Source organism: Anomaloglossus baeobatrachus, chromosome 5, assembly GCF_048569485.1.
Source record: "Anomaloglossus baeobatrachus isolate aAnoBae1 chromosome 5, aAnoBae1.hap1, whole genome shotgun sequence".
NCBI lineage: Eukaryota > Metazoa > Chordata > Amphibia > Anura > Aromobatidae > Anomaloglossus > Anomaloglossus baeobatrachus.
Genome location: NC_134357.1, coordinates 342,927,457 through 342,942,222, shown reverse-complemented (window position 1 = coordinate 342,942,222; position 14,766 = coordinate 342,927,457). Strand labels below are relative to the sequence as shown.

Below are 14,766 nucleotides of genomic sequence, written 5' to 3'. Positions count from 1 at the left end.
TATAATACATGGAGGATTATGCGGAGTGCATTATAATGCATGGAGGACTATGCGGGGTGCATTATAATGCATGGAGGACTATGCGGGGTGCATTATAATGCATGGAGGACTATGCGGGGAGGGGCATTATAATGCATGGAGGACTATGCGGGGGGGGCATTATAATGCATGGAGGACTATGCAGGGTGCATTATAATGCATGGTGGATTATGCGGGGTGCATTATAATGACTGGAGGACTATGTGGGGGGCATTAAAATACATGGAGGACTATGTGGGGGCATTATAATGCATGGAGGACTATGCGCGGTGAATAATAATGCATGGAGGACTATGCGAGGGTGCATTATAATGCATGGAGGACTATGCAAGGGGGTATTATAATGCATGGAGGACTATGCAGGGTGCATTATAATGCATGGAGGATTATGCGGGGTGCATTATAATGCATGGAGGACTATGCGGGGTGCATTATAATGCATGGAGGACTATGCGGGGTGCATTATAATGCATGGAGGACTATGCGGGGAGGCATTATAATGCATGGAGGACTATGCGGGGGGCATTATAATGCATGGAGGACTATGCGTGGTGCATTATAATGCATGGAGGATTATGCGGGGTGCATTATAATGCATGGAGGACTATGCGGGGTGCATTATAATGCATGGAGGACTATGCGGGGGGGCATTATAATGCATGGAGGACTATGCGGGGGGGCATTATAATGCATGGAGGACTATGCGGGGTGCATTATAATGCATGGAGGATTATGCGGGGTGCATTATAATGCATGGAGGACTATGCGGGGGGGCATTATAATGCATGGAGGACTATGCGGGGTGCATTATAATGCATGGAGGATTATGCGGGGTGCATTATAATGCATGGAGGACTATGCGGGGTGCATTATAATGCCTGGAGGTATATGGGGGGGCATTAAAATACATGGAGGACTATGCGGGGGCATTATAATGCATGAAGGGCTATGCGGGGGGCATTATACGATATGGAGGGCTAGTGGGAGCCATTATACAATGTGGAGGCCATTATACTTTATTTAGGTACATTAAACTGTATGTAGGGTTCTTTATACAGTGTGGAGAGGTGTGGGGGTCACAGTTGGGGATCATACTGTGTTGGAGTAGTTGACGGGCATCATACTATATAGGGTCATCATACTATGCGTGTGGAGGGTACTGTGGAGGAATTCACTGTGGGGGTATTGTGCAGTGTTTGTGAGACACTTTTCTTGGCATCATACATTCTGGGTGCAATGAAAGGGAAATCCAGGGGCTCAATAAGAGGAAAATTAGTTTGTAATGTCTTCAAAGTTGTGTGATATGCTCTCAATGACTATAGCTGAAATATATATATATATTTGGGGGGGGGGGGCATTAGAAATTCTGCTATGGGGCCCCATGATTTCTATGTACGCCCCTGGGTGCAATGGAATGAAACTAACTTTATTTAAACATGAACTGTAGACAAATAACACCAAAAGAGCAGCTAAAAAGGCAACAAAAAACGAAGCCAAACCTGCTTTTTAGAAGCAGCTTTTTTCACTGCCAAGAGAGCAGGTTTTGCTGCAGAAAAAAAACACAACGTGTGAACATAGCCTTAAGGCTGCTTTACATGCAGCGACATCGCTAGCGATGTCGCTCATGAAAGCACCCGCCCCCGTCGTTTATGCATCACGGGGAAATCACTGCCCGTGGCACACAATATCGCTTGTACCCGTCACACATACTTACCTTCCTAGCGACGTCGCTGTGGATGGCGAACAGCCTCTTTTCTAAGGGGGCGGTTTGTGCGGCTTCACAGCGATGTCACATGGCATGCGTCCAATAGAAGCGGAGGGGCGGAGAGCATCCGCATGAGAGAGACGCCCACCTCGTTGCCGGAGGATGCAGGTATGGTGTTGTTTGCCGTTCCTGGGGTGTCACACGTAGTGATGTGTGCTTCCTCAGGAACGACGAACAACCTGCGTCCAAAATCAGCAACGATATTTGGGAAATGGACGACGTGTCAACAATCAACGATTTGGTGAGTATTTTGCATCGTTAGCGGACGCTCGTATGTGTCACACGCAACGACGTCGCTAACGAGGCAGGATGTGCGTCACGAATTCCGTGACCCCAACGACATCTCGTTAGTGATGTCATTGCGTGTAAAGCGAGCTTTAGGGCGGCTTTGCACGTTGCGACATCGCACGTGCGATGTCGGTGGGGTCAAATCGAAAGTGACGCACATCGGGCGTCACTTTTGACATCGTACTGTGTAAATGCTAGATGATACGATGAACGAGTGCAAAAACGTCGTTATCGTATCATCGTTGCATTCACTGACATTTCCATAATGCCGGTGCAGCGACAGGTACGATGTTATTCCTCGTTCCTGCTGTGTGTAAAGCCGCAGGAGCAAGGAACATCTCCTTACCTGCCGCCGGCGGCTATGAGGAAGGACGGAGGTGGGCGGGATGTTCACATCCTGCTCATCTCCGCCCCTTTGCCGCTATTGGCCGCCTGCCGTGTGACGTCGCTATGACGCCGCACAACCCGCCCCCTTAGAAAGGAGGCGGGTCGCCGGCCAGAGCGACGGTCGCAGGGTAGGTGAGTGCATGTGAAGCTGGCGTAGAGATAATTTTCGCTACGCCAGCTATCACACGATATCGTACCTGCGACGGGGGCGGGGACTATCGCGTGCGACATCGCAGCATCGGCTTGCGATGTCGCAACGTGCAAAGCCCGCCTTAGAGTTATAGAACAATGTCATCAGAACAAACTCATGGATAGATTTACTGTTAATTCACTCTGTAGTTTGCTATGTACTGTGATTTGCAGATTCTGAAGCTAAACTGTTCTGCATAACTAAGAAAACTGAATTGCAAAAATAATTTTAAGAACAAAATGATTACATTTAAAGGGAACATGTCATGATTACAGCCAGGTATGTTTCACTCTGAAAGGCTGGAACCATACCGTGTGCGTGACTAGTCATATAGGTGGGTCTCTATTGGCTTTTCTCTGCCCGCCGACAGTGACTGGCATATCCAGTACTGTACAAACCATGCATTGCATCAACTATATCAGAATAACGCCAGCTGAAAAAAAATAACATAATTATAAAAGCATATCCAGTGGCACTCAATAATATAAGGAGACATTGTCATTGCCTTACTGCCATAAGAATATTAGAGACAGGAGAAAAAGACAGTTAATGTAAAAAATGAGTAAAAAGACATAGGCATTGAATTACTGCTTTGGATATATTGACAAAAAGATTTTTAGCTTATGTACACTGTGTGCAGAATTATTAGGCAAGTTGTATTTTAGAGGATTTTTTATTATTGATCAACAACTATGTTCTCAATCAACCCAAAAGACTCATAAATATCAAATCTTAATAAGTTGGAAGTTGGAGTGTTTTTTTTTTAGATTTGGCTATCTTAGGGGGATATCTGTTTGTGCAGGTAACTATTACAGTGCAGAAACATTAGGCAACTTAATACAAACCAAATATATTTCCATCTCACTTGTTTATTTTCACCAGGTAAAGCAATATAACTGCACAAAATTTAGAAATAAACATTTCTGACATGCAAAAACAAAACCCAAAAAAATGAGTGACCAATATAGCCACCTTTCTTTATGATGACACTCAAAAGCCTACCATCCATAGATTCTGTTAGTTGCTTGATCAGTTTATGATCAACATTGCATGCAGCAGCCACCACAGCCTCCCAGACACTGTTCCAAGAGGTGTACTGTTTTCCCTCCTTGTAGATCTTACATTTTATGAGGAACCACAGGTCTCTATGGGGTTCAGATCAGGTGAACAAGGGGGCCATGTCATTATTTTTTCATATTTTAGACCTTTACTGGCCAGCCACGCTGTGGAGTAGTTGGATGCTTGTGATGGAGCATTTTTCTGCATGAAAATCATGTTTCTCTTGAACGATACCGACTTCTTCCTGTACCACTGCTTGAAGAAGTTGTCTTCCAGAAACTGGCAATAGGTCTGGGAGTTGAGCTTCACTCCATCCTCAACCCGAAAAGGTCCCACAAGTTTATCTTTGATGATACCAGCCCATACCAGTACCCCACCTCCACCTTGCTGGCGTCTGAGTCGGAGTGGAGCTCTTTGTCCTTTACTGATCCAGCCTCTGGCCCATCAAGAGTCACTCTCATTTCATCAGTCCATAAAACCTTTGAAAAATCAGTCTTACGATATTTCTTGGCCCAGTCTTGATGTTTTATCTTATGTTTCTTGTTCAAAGGTAGTCGTTTTTCAGCCTTCCTTACCTTGGTCATGTCCCTGAGTATAGCACACCTTGTGCTTTTTGATACTCCAGTAATGTTGCAGCTCTGAAATATGGCCAAACTGGTGGCAAATGGCATCTTGGCAGCTTCATGCTTGATTTTCCTCAATTCGTGGGCAGTTATTTTGCGCCTTTTTTGCCCAACACGTTTTTTGCGACCCTGTTGGCTATTTGCCATAAAACGCTTGATTGTTCCATAATCACACTTCAATAGTTTGGCAATTTCAAGACTGCTGCATCCCTCTGCAAGACATCTTACAATTTTGGACTTTTCAGAGCCTGTCAAATCTCTCTTCTGACCCATTTTGCCAAAGGAAAGGAAGTTGCCTAATAATTAAGCACACCTTATATAGGTTGTTGATGTCATTACACCACACCACTCCTCATTACAGAGATGCACATCACCTGATTTACTTAATTGGTAGTTGGCTTTGAGGCCTATATAGCTTGGAGTAGGACAATATGTATAAAAATTATCATGTGATCAAAATACTCATTTGCCTAATAATTCTGCACACAGTGCATTGCCAATCCATGTTGTACCGATAACTAACGGCAAGGTAATCTCATCTTATTTAGCTAGGGACCTATCTGCCCAGACACGCCAAGTTTTAATTGCACATAGAGGCATTTACAGTTAGGTTCCCGATATAATGAGATTACCTTGCCATTGGTTATCGGGCTCACATGGATTGGCCAATACATATGCTAAAAATCTCTATTTGTCAATATTTCCAAAGCAGTAATGCAATGCCTATGTCTTTTTACTCATTTTTTACATTAGCTATGTATTTTTCTCCTTTCTCTAATATGCTTATAGTAGTAATGCAATGCCAATGTATCCTTATATTATTGAGTGCCACAGGATATGCTTTTATAATTATATTGTTTTTTTCGGTTGACGTTTTTCTGATATAGTTGATGCAATGCATGGTTTGTACAGTATGTATCAGCTGACAGGTTCCCTGTAAGAAAAAAATAAAATGTCCCTGAAGAAGTCCATATCCTATAAGAACTGATTTGTAGTTGTCTTTGCACCCTGAGTGGCCCCTTGGGTGTGAAACAAATTGTACTTGCCACTTAATTCATTTGTGCTAGCTCACTTTGTGGAGTTGTACTGGTAGAATAAGTAATGGTATCTTGACGTGAATTATTTTATGACCACAGCTTCCTTGAATATAGTACTTGACCTTGTATATGCTGGCTATTGTCTACCAATCTTGCAATGACAGTAAAAGGATAATTTTTAAGTAACTAAACAGTCATCAACCTAAGTTGGTTTCCCAAAAACATAACAATGACTTCTTGTACAGCCAACACGCATCACCAAGAAAGGCAACTTCTGTACCAAAAAGGTGAACCTAAAAAAATGGCTGCTAGTTGTAACATGTTTTACCGTTTTGTTATCCAGTCTTTCTAAACTAAAAATTCTTCATTGTATTTTTAATTAATTTTCTTTTAATGTTTCAGAAAAATCTGATAACCCACTATGAACCAAACAAGAGTGACCGAATTCATTCTATTGGGTGTCGGAAACCTTCATGGCTTCAACATTACACTATTCATTCTTTTCTTGATCATTTTTCTTTTTACAGTTATGGGAAACCTTCTTATCATCATACTGGTTTGCACAAATGCACAGCTCCAGTCCCCAATGTATTATTTTCTTTGTCATCTTTCCTTTTCTGACCTTATGATTGCCACGAACATTGTTCCCAACATGCTTGGTGCCTTTCTGTTTGGAGGGAAAATAATGACTTTTCTTGGCTGTATCATTCAGTTTTATTTCTTCAGTGGTACAACCATTGCAGAGTGTTTTCTTCTATCGGTGATGTCCTATGATCGATACTTAGCCATCTGCAACCCCTTACGGTACTCTAGCATCATGGACTTTAGGTGCCAGGTTGGTCTTTCACTATTGCCATGGTTGCTGGGTCTTACTCTCAATCTTATAGCAGTTATGCCTGTATCAAACTTTAATTTTTGCCATGACAATATCATTAACCACTTCTTTTGTGACCTTTTTCCTCTTCAGAAGCTTTCTTGCTCGGACACTTCTCTTGTAGAACTGGAAGTCTTTCTATTTTCTATGCCAATATTTATCCTTCCTTGTGGTTTTATCATAGGAACCTATGTGTATATCTTCTGCACTATAGCAAAAATCCCAACTACAACTGGCAAAGAAAAAACCTTTTCTACCTGTAGTTCTCATCTTATTGTTGTGGGGACATTTTATGGGACGCTAATAGCTAAATACATGATCCCATCTAAAGGACATTCCCTGCTTATTAATAAGATTGTATCCTTACTACACACTGTATTTACTCCTCTGTTTAACCCTATAATATACAGCCTCAGAAATCAAGATATAAGGAGGACGCTTAACAAAGTTGCCGATCAATAACTTTTATTTAATTATGCATTCTTCTAAATTCTGCTAATGTATTTGAAATCCTATCCTATTTCACTATGAACATGAAGTTTTATGGAGTCTTCATCATGCTTTACTGTATCTTGTACTATGTAATGCTTATTTGAAGATGTGACGCCTCTTTGGTTTAGCAATTAAAACACCACTCCAGATCTTCTGGAAAAATGCTTGAGTTACCTGTTGACTTCCATTATACAGTACATGAATCGAGCACATCAGAGCGTCCGACTGCTTGTTACAAGCAGGGCCACTGTCAGGGCATGACAACCATGGCTGGTGTATGGGGCCCAGTGAAGAGTAGGGCCCTGGGTAATTACTTAGCTTTATTAAGCCCTGGGTCCTAGCCAGGACCTCTCTTCACCGGACCCCAGTCACAGCTGCAGCAGAGGGGCATGGCAGTGTCGCTTCAGCCACTACACATTGCTAATTTGCATGTGAAGTCCTTCTAGGGTATCACATGCAAATTAACCATGTGGCTGAAGCAAGGTCAGTGGAGCAGGGCAGGGTTCCGGCGTGTCATCCCACCCCCAGCGTGCAGCACTCTGCAAACTCATCACACTGCTGCAGGCAATGTGGAGGTGGCGAGGATGCGGCATCCGGCGGGAAAGGTAGGCTTTCCGTGAGCTGAAGATCGTCGGGTGCTGGGGGTAGCCAACTGACACCAGTCTCTGCCGTGCCTCAGCTGTGTGTCAGAGGACAAATGCATTGTTGCTCAGAGAGGATGCCACACAATGTGAGTGCTGGGGAGGGTGAGTAAAATGTGTTTTGTTTTGTTTTTTTTTGCGGTAGACAAATATACAAGATATATGCAAGATTATATAGATCATATAGATCATATATACAAGAAGGAGGACATATATATCAGGAAGGGGATAAAAACCAGGATGGGGACAAAGATACCAGAATGTGCCCAGGAGGGGGATATATATACACCAGGAGGGGCTCAGGATGGGGACATATATACAAGGAGTGGGGGAGGGGCGGTTCTGACGGATGCCCCAACAGGACACTGAACGTAAGTAAAAGCACAATGTGAAATCAGTCTTACACAAATCTGGAATGGTGGCCCAAAAAAGGTGAAAAGCGTCAACTTCAATATTGTCATAAGAAGCATTGATTCAAGTAGCAAAAAAGTACCAAAAGTGGACAGTAAAAGATTGGAAAGTCAATACATTAGGCACTGATTGGTACAAATGGCTCTGGGAAAAAAAAAAGGGAAAATGGGGCTAACAGATTGAGAAATTGAAGGAACTGTCAAGTAGAGATGAGCGAACCGGTCCCGGTTCGGCTCGAGGTCGGTTCGCCGAACGGAGGTCCCGTTCGAGTTCGGTTCGTCGAACGTTCGACGAACCGAACTCGAACCGATAGGCTATAATGGGAGGCAATCACAAACACATAAAAATGCATTATAAATGTACACAAACAGTTAATAAACATTGACATAACACGTACCGGTCCCCGCGATCCCTTCTGCACTCTGTCTCCTGCCGCTATTCCATCCGATGATCGCTGAATCCTCCGGTGACCGGCACTGCCAGCAGAGATGCAGGACCTATCGTGACGTCAAAATAGCCATGTGACCAGTCACGTGGCTATTATCTCATTGGCTACAGACTGGTCACAGGATTATGACGCGTCATGTAGGACCTGCGAGTGCATCTCTCCGGTACACGGTGCACATATGTGTATCGCCGTGTACCGGCGACATGCTCTAGCACACGGTCGGCTCCGAGAGCACCGTTGCTATGGTAACGCGTCTGTCAGCGTTACCGCTGTTACCGCTGACAGCCAGCACTGATCACTCACGGAGTGAAGGCTGCACGCTGCTTCCCGATTGTAGTGAGGTGTAATACTTATTATATGTTCTGAGGATTTCGATAGCGTAGGGCAATGATCAGCAGAGACGAGTTTTTGATACAAGATGTTTTATAATCTGTAACCACGGTAGATAACAACGGAACAAACACAGCAGTACAAATACACAAATACCTTCCCGAAACGGAGCGGAGGGAATTCCCGGGGCCACGCACCGGACTCCCCCAGGGAGACCACCAGAGCGAACCCCTATACAGGGACTGTCCGGCAATCACCCCGGAAGGCCTAAATGCGCAGCAGCCGGGACTGTGACGGGGGTGTACAACAGAGCAAAGGATGGACGAGGCCGAGGGACGATCCAACAGGTTTATTAACAGGAATGCAAGTTTCAGCTCACTCTGACTGAATCTCCCAGGTAAGCAGAGTTTACACTAGTTGGACTCTAGGCCCACCTCCCCCTACTCCCAGGGATGGAAGTGCCTCAAGAGGATATAACCTTGCATTTTAGGGGGGTGATTACCTACAACAATAGAAATGTACACAGAAGTAGTTCAAATAAGACAATGAACCCAGCTTGAAATAGGAATCTGTACAGCATATACAGTGAGAGGGTAAATTACATCTTCACAATCCCTCCCCCTCCCAACTTGTGTACGTACTAGGGACCTCTACAGGTCACTGGTTAAGTACACACAGGCAGAGCGTTACTTACATGTGGCTTCATGCAGCCACGAATTGGCATCGTAGCTCTCCCACATCATTGCCCAGGAGAACAGCTGCAGGCAGACCACCCATCACCCCAACCACACATCGCCTGACCCCAAAACCAAAGCTCAGATCCACAGTGGCTGTGGGAATAGTCCTCCATTGTCCACCAGCCAGTTCAATGACAATCCCAGGTCCTCTATGGATTGCCTCAGGCCGAACCACTCGGGGATCAGCCAGTGTGAGGAAAGCACCCGAGTCACAAAATCCAACAAGTCTCTGTCCATCCAGCACAACCTCCTGCAAGTGCTTACCTCGATGAGCAGAAGTCGTCATAACTGCAGGTCGCACCCCGTAAACTCCTGGTGGTGCAACATGGGCTGAGTCACTAGGCCAGTCCTCACATAGCGGTGCCACATCTTCCTCCATGGCGCTGGGCTGTAAATAATTAACAATCCGATTGGGCGCAGGATCAGTCCTCATTTGAACAGCTGGGCAGGAGACTTGCCGATGCCCTGGCTGTCCACATTGATAGCATCTGAGCTGGGTCTCCCTCCATCCAAGGCGTCCTCTTGGGTAAGGGGTAGGGGAACTTGGAGGCCGGCTCCCACCTGAAGGTGCTGTAGGGGTTTGAGGATGATTCCTCCATGGCCTGGCTGGGCATGAGGCCTGCAAATGCCCGGGATGCCTACAAACATAACACCTGCGCTCTGTTACTTCCTCTCCCCGGCGTATTCCAGAAAGTGCAGTAGAAGCAACTGGAGGCACATTAACACGGGTATCAACATGTGGTGGCTTAGAGGAACGGGGAACAATGGGGACAGAATAACTGGGGGCATCCGGTGTTGTGGAGCTGTTAGGCGTCTCTCCATCCTCCAACAGAACCCTCCACTGAGGCTTGATGGTGAGCACCTCATCAGCTAGAGCAGCAGCTTCCTCCACTGTCGCTGGTTTTCTCTCACGCACCCATTCCCGGATCTCAGCGGGGCACTTGAAGTAAAACTGCTCTTTTAGGAGGACCTGGAGGACGGTCTCCAAGGTTAAGGCCTCCTCTGCCTCCAACCAACGATGCCACAGATGTTTGAGTTTGTGGGCATACATCTTGAAGGACACTTCCTCATCACATGCTAGAGTACGGAACTGAGTCCTGTAAGTGTCTGGCGTTACAGCATAATGTTCTAGAATAGTCTGTTTAATATCCGCATACTCACAGTTCCACCGATGGTCCATAGCTCTATAGGCTGCAGCAGCTCCACCCTCTAAGAGCCCAACCAGATGCCGGACGCGCTCCCTTTCTGGGACTTCCATTAATCGACACTGATGCTCAAAGTCCTGGAAGAAGCCCTCAATGTCACCAGCAGCCTCATTAAACTGCTTGAAGTCTTTGCGGGACACTCTGGGAAGTTCCCTCATGATGGGTGCTGGGGTTACAGTCTGTCTGGAACCTCTCGCGGCTTCCACAGCGAGCTGCTTATCCAGCAATGCCATCTCCTCCATCCTGCGCTCCTTCTCTTCAGCTCCACGCATGGCCTCCCTCTTATCTTCTATGGTGGCCTCATCTCCAAGCAGTGCCATCTTTTCCTTGTACCACACAACCCATTGACTTTTTTGGGTATTCACCTCCGGCTCCCGTCTTTGCTCCCCTTGCTGTGGAAATTGTTCCTCGGTGCCATCTTGCAGGCAAGCGTGTTCCAATGCCTCAATTAGTTGCTCCTTAGAGAGTCCTTTGTAGCCGACACCTAATTCACGGGCCTTTGTTTGTAGACTCGCCACAGTCCAGTTCCTGTATCCTGAGGTTCTGGTTTCAGACGTCGATTGGCTGTTGTCCTCCATTTCTTCTGCTCTGATCCCGCCGCTGCCAACCAGTTTGTGACGGGGGTGTACAACAGAGCAAAGGATGGACGAGGCCGAGGGACGATCCAACAGGTTTATTAACAGGAATGCAAGAACAGCACACGATAAGTCCACGTAAAACAGATTCGGGGGCCCTTCCCGACAATCCTCGGACCGGATTACAAAGCAATCGTCCTTACAGTAGTCCAAAGAGTTCCACACAATCCCACGGGCCGCCACACAGGCCTAGCTCCGTCCGTGTCCACAGCCACACAGGCTGGAGCTCCTGCTCCCTTCAAGTTTCAGCTCACTCTGACTGAATCTCCCAGGTAAGCAGAGTTTACACTAGTTGGACTCTAGGCCCACCTCCCCCTACTCCCAGGGATGGAAGTGCCTCAAGAGGATATAACCTTGCATTTTAGGGGGGTGATTACCTACAACAATAGAAATGTACACAGAAGTAGTTCAAATAAGACAATGAACCCAGCTTGAAATAGGAATCTGTACAGCATATACAGTGAGAGGGTAAATTACATCTTCACAATCGGACACAATGGGCAAGCGGTAAAAGTCCAGGAGTGTCCGTACGGGATGATTGTCCAGAGTGGTTACGAACCAGAGAGAACCGGGCAGAGTGCTGACCGAAGATGGCAGACGGAATCCGGGCACAGCTTGAGAAACCGGGTAAGGTCCAGAGTCGGTCGGTCGGTAGTCTTTTAGGAGGATCCAAAAGCAATCAGGATTAGCAGCAGCAAAGCAGGAGCACACAGCAAGCAGTATACTCAGGCACTGGACTGGGCTGAGAGGCGGCCTTTTAAGCAGCTGGACAGGAAGTAGGGCAACAGAACCTTAAACTCCATGTTAACTGAGGGCAAGCTCATTCAAAAGAGAACTGGAAAACCTGGAAACCTGACATGAGGATTGTAGTGAGGATGAGGTTCCCCAGCCCCAAGTGATGAGCTGGTGAACCTCATCCTCAGTACAATCGTCACTACTACTACACTAGAAAGAAAGAAGACAGAAGAGCAGGATCGTGGAGGGCTGACAGGGGGTAATAAAGATGGAGTCTCTAATGTGTCTGTGTATTTATTTCTATTAAAGTATTTTTTCTCTGTGTGGTGTTTTTTTTTAACCCTTTATTGGAGATTCTTAATGGCCGGGTCAAACGTGCCTGACATTAAGAATCTCTGGCTTAATACTGGCTAGTAAAACAAAGCCAGTATTAACTCATGATTACCCAACAAGCCACCCGGCTCCAGGGCTGTTGGAAGAGTTGGATACAGCGCCAGATGATGGCGCTTCTATGAGAGTGCCATTTTCTGGGACGGCTGCGGACTGAAATCCGCAGCAGAGGCGCCCAGAAACCTTGGGCTAACCTGTGCTGCGGATTCCAATCCCCAGCTGCCTAGTTGTACCCGGCTGGACACAAAAATGGGGCGAAGCCCACGTCATTTGTTTTTTAATTATTTCATGAAATAAGTGAAATAATTTTAAAAAAATGGGCTTCCCTATATTTTTGGTTCCCAGCCGGGTACAAATAGGCAACTGGGGGTTGGAGGCAGCCCGTGGCTGCCTGCTGTACCTGGCTAGCATACAAAAATATGGCGAAGCCCACGTCATTTTTTTGGTGGGCAAAAAAATTCTGCATACAGTCCTGGATGGAGTATGCTGAGCCTTGTAGTTCTGCAGCTGCTGTCTGCTCTTCTCCATACAGACAGACAGCAGCTGCAGAACTACAAGGTTCAGCATACTCCATCCAGGACTGTATGCAGAAGTTTTTTGCCCCCTGAAAAAATTATGTGGGCTTCGCCATATTTTTGTATGCTAGCCAGGTACAGCAGGCAGGTACGGCTGCCCCCAACCCCCAGTTGCCTATTTGTACCCGGCTGGGAACCAAAAATAAAGGGAAGCCCTTTTTTTATTATTTCATGAATTTCATGAAATAATTAGAAAACAAATGACGTAGGCTTCGCCCCATTTTTGTGTCCAGCCAGGTACAACTAGGCAGCTGGGGATTGGAATCCGCAGCACAGGTTGGCCTGAGCTTTCTGGGCCCCACTGCTGTGAATTGCAGTCTGCAGCCGCCTCAGAAAATGGCATTTTCATAGAAGCACCATCTTCTGGCGCTGTATCCAACTCTTCCAGCACCTGCCTGCTATACCTGGCTAGCATACAAAAATATGGCGAAGCTCACGTCCTTTTTTTGTAGTTTTTTGGCAAAAAAAATAAAAAATGCTTCCCTGGATTTTCCATTGCCAGTGAAGGTAACACCAAGCAGAGGGGGTTAGCAGCCAGTAGCTGCTTGGATTACCCTTAGCTAGCAATACAAAAAATGCAGCGGGAGCCCATATATATTTTTTTTAATTATTTATTTAAATAACTAAAAATAAAATGGGCTTCCCTGTATTTTGATTGCTGGACATCACAGTGCTGTAAAAATAAATCTTTAAAAAAATGACGTAGCGCTCCGCGGTATTTTTGATTCTCAGCGCAGATAAAGCAGACAGCTATGGGTTGCCACCCCCATCTGCCTGCCGTTACCTTGGTTGGCAATCAAAATACAGGAAGGCCCATTAATTTTTTCTCTTTAAAAAATAGTTAAAAAAAAAAATGACGTTGGGTCCCCCCATTTTTGATAGCCAGCTAGGGTAAAGCAGACGGCTGTAGCCTGAAAACCACAGCTGGCAGCTTTACCGTGGTTGGGGATCCAATGTGGAGGTCCCCTCAGGCTCTTTTTTATAATTATTTTATAAATATTAATAATTACACAATAAAAGTAGGGTCCCCCCCAAATTGGATCACCAGCCAAGGTAAAGCGGACAGCTGTGGTCTGGTATTCTCAGGGTGGGAAGGTCCATAGTTATTGGGCCTTCACAGCCTAAAAATAGCAGGCCGCAGGCACCCCAGACGTGGCGCATCCACTAGATGCGCCAATCCTGGCGCTTCACCCCAGCTCATCCCGTGCCCTGGTGCAGTGGCAAACGGGGTAATAAATCGGGTTGATACTAGCTGTAAAGTCACCTGAGATCAAGCCCAGCAGTTTGTGATGTCATGGCGTCTATTAGATACCCAACATCATAAACTGTCAGTACTAACAAAAAAAAAAAATCGACAAAAGAAATTTATTTGAAAAAACAGTCCCCAAAACATTTCCTCTTTCACCAATTTATTGTAAGAAAAAAAATAAAGGGGTCCCACGACGACTCTGGACCGTCTAGAATATGGGGGGGAGACACTCAGGGAACGTATCCCCCATTTTCTAGGAGTGCGGACCCTTCATGTGAGGAGTGTGGGTGCAATGAATCTGCACTCACTCTTCTCGGGTCCACAGCAGCAGAGTCCATGTCGTAATGGTTGCTACCAAAGCTGCAATGCCCTGCTCATGAGGTAAGGGCATGCCTAATCAGGAGAACTACTGTAGAGGAAGCTCTGCTCACTGGTATATAGGTGCTCAGAGGTAATAATAGATAAAATTAGTGAGTAACCTCGGCACTCTAAATCTCCCAGACTAAGTCAGTAAGTCACAACGGATAGTAATGCAAAATCACTCTTTATTGGTCCGTATTAAGAAAAAAAAAATTTCATAAGCATATATGTTTTTGTCCAAAACAAGTTACAAATGACGTTTCGGCCTGAGCCTTCGTCAGATTGGACTTATCTGC

At 45.7% G+C, this 14,766-nt stretch overlaps 1 protein-coding gene across 2 annotated transcripts in view; it reads left to right on the top strand.

Annotated features, from left to right (window-relative positions):
* The window catches only part of LOC142310094 (olfactory receptor 11L1-like), a 183,600-nt gene extending 176,739 nt beyond the window's left edge, over positions 1-6,861 (top strand). For both annotated transcript variants that reach the window (XM_075347562.1, XM_075347563.1), the window contains one exon: positions 5,791-6,861. In XM_075347562.1, coding sequence (XP_075203677.1) covers positions 5,810-6,724 — 915 coding nt within the window. In that variant the 5' untranslated portion in view covers positions 5,791-5,809 and the 3' untranslated portion in view covers positions 6,725-6,861. The remainder of the gene's footprint in view (positions 1-5,790) is intronic.
* Positions 6,862-14,766: the final 7,905 nt, after the last annotated feature.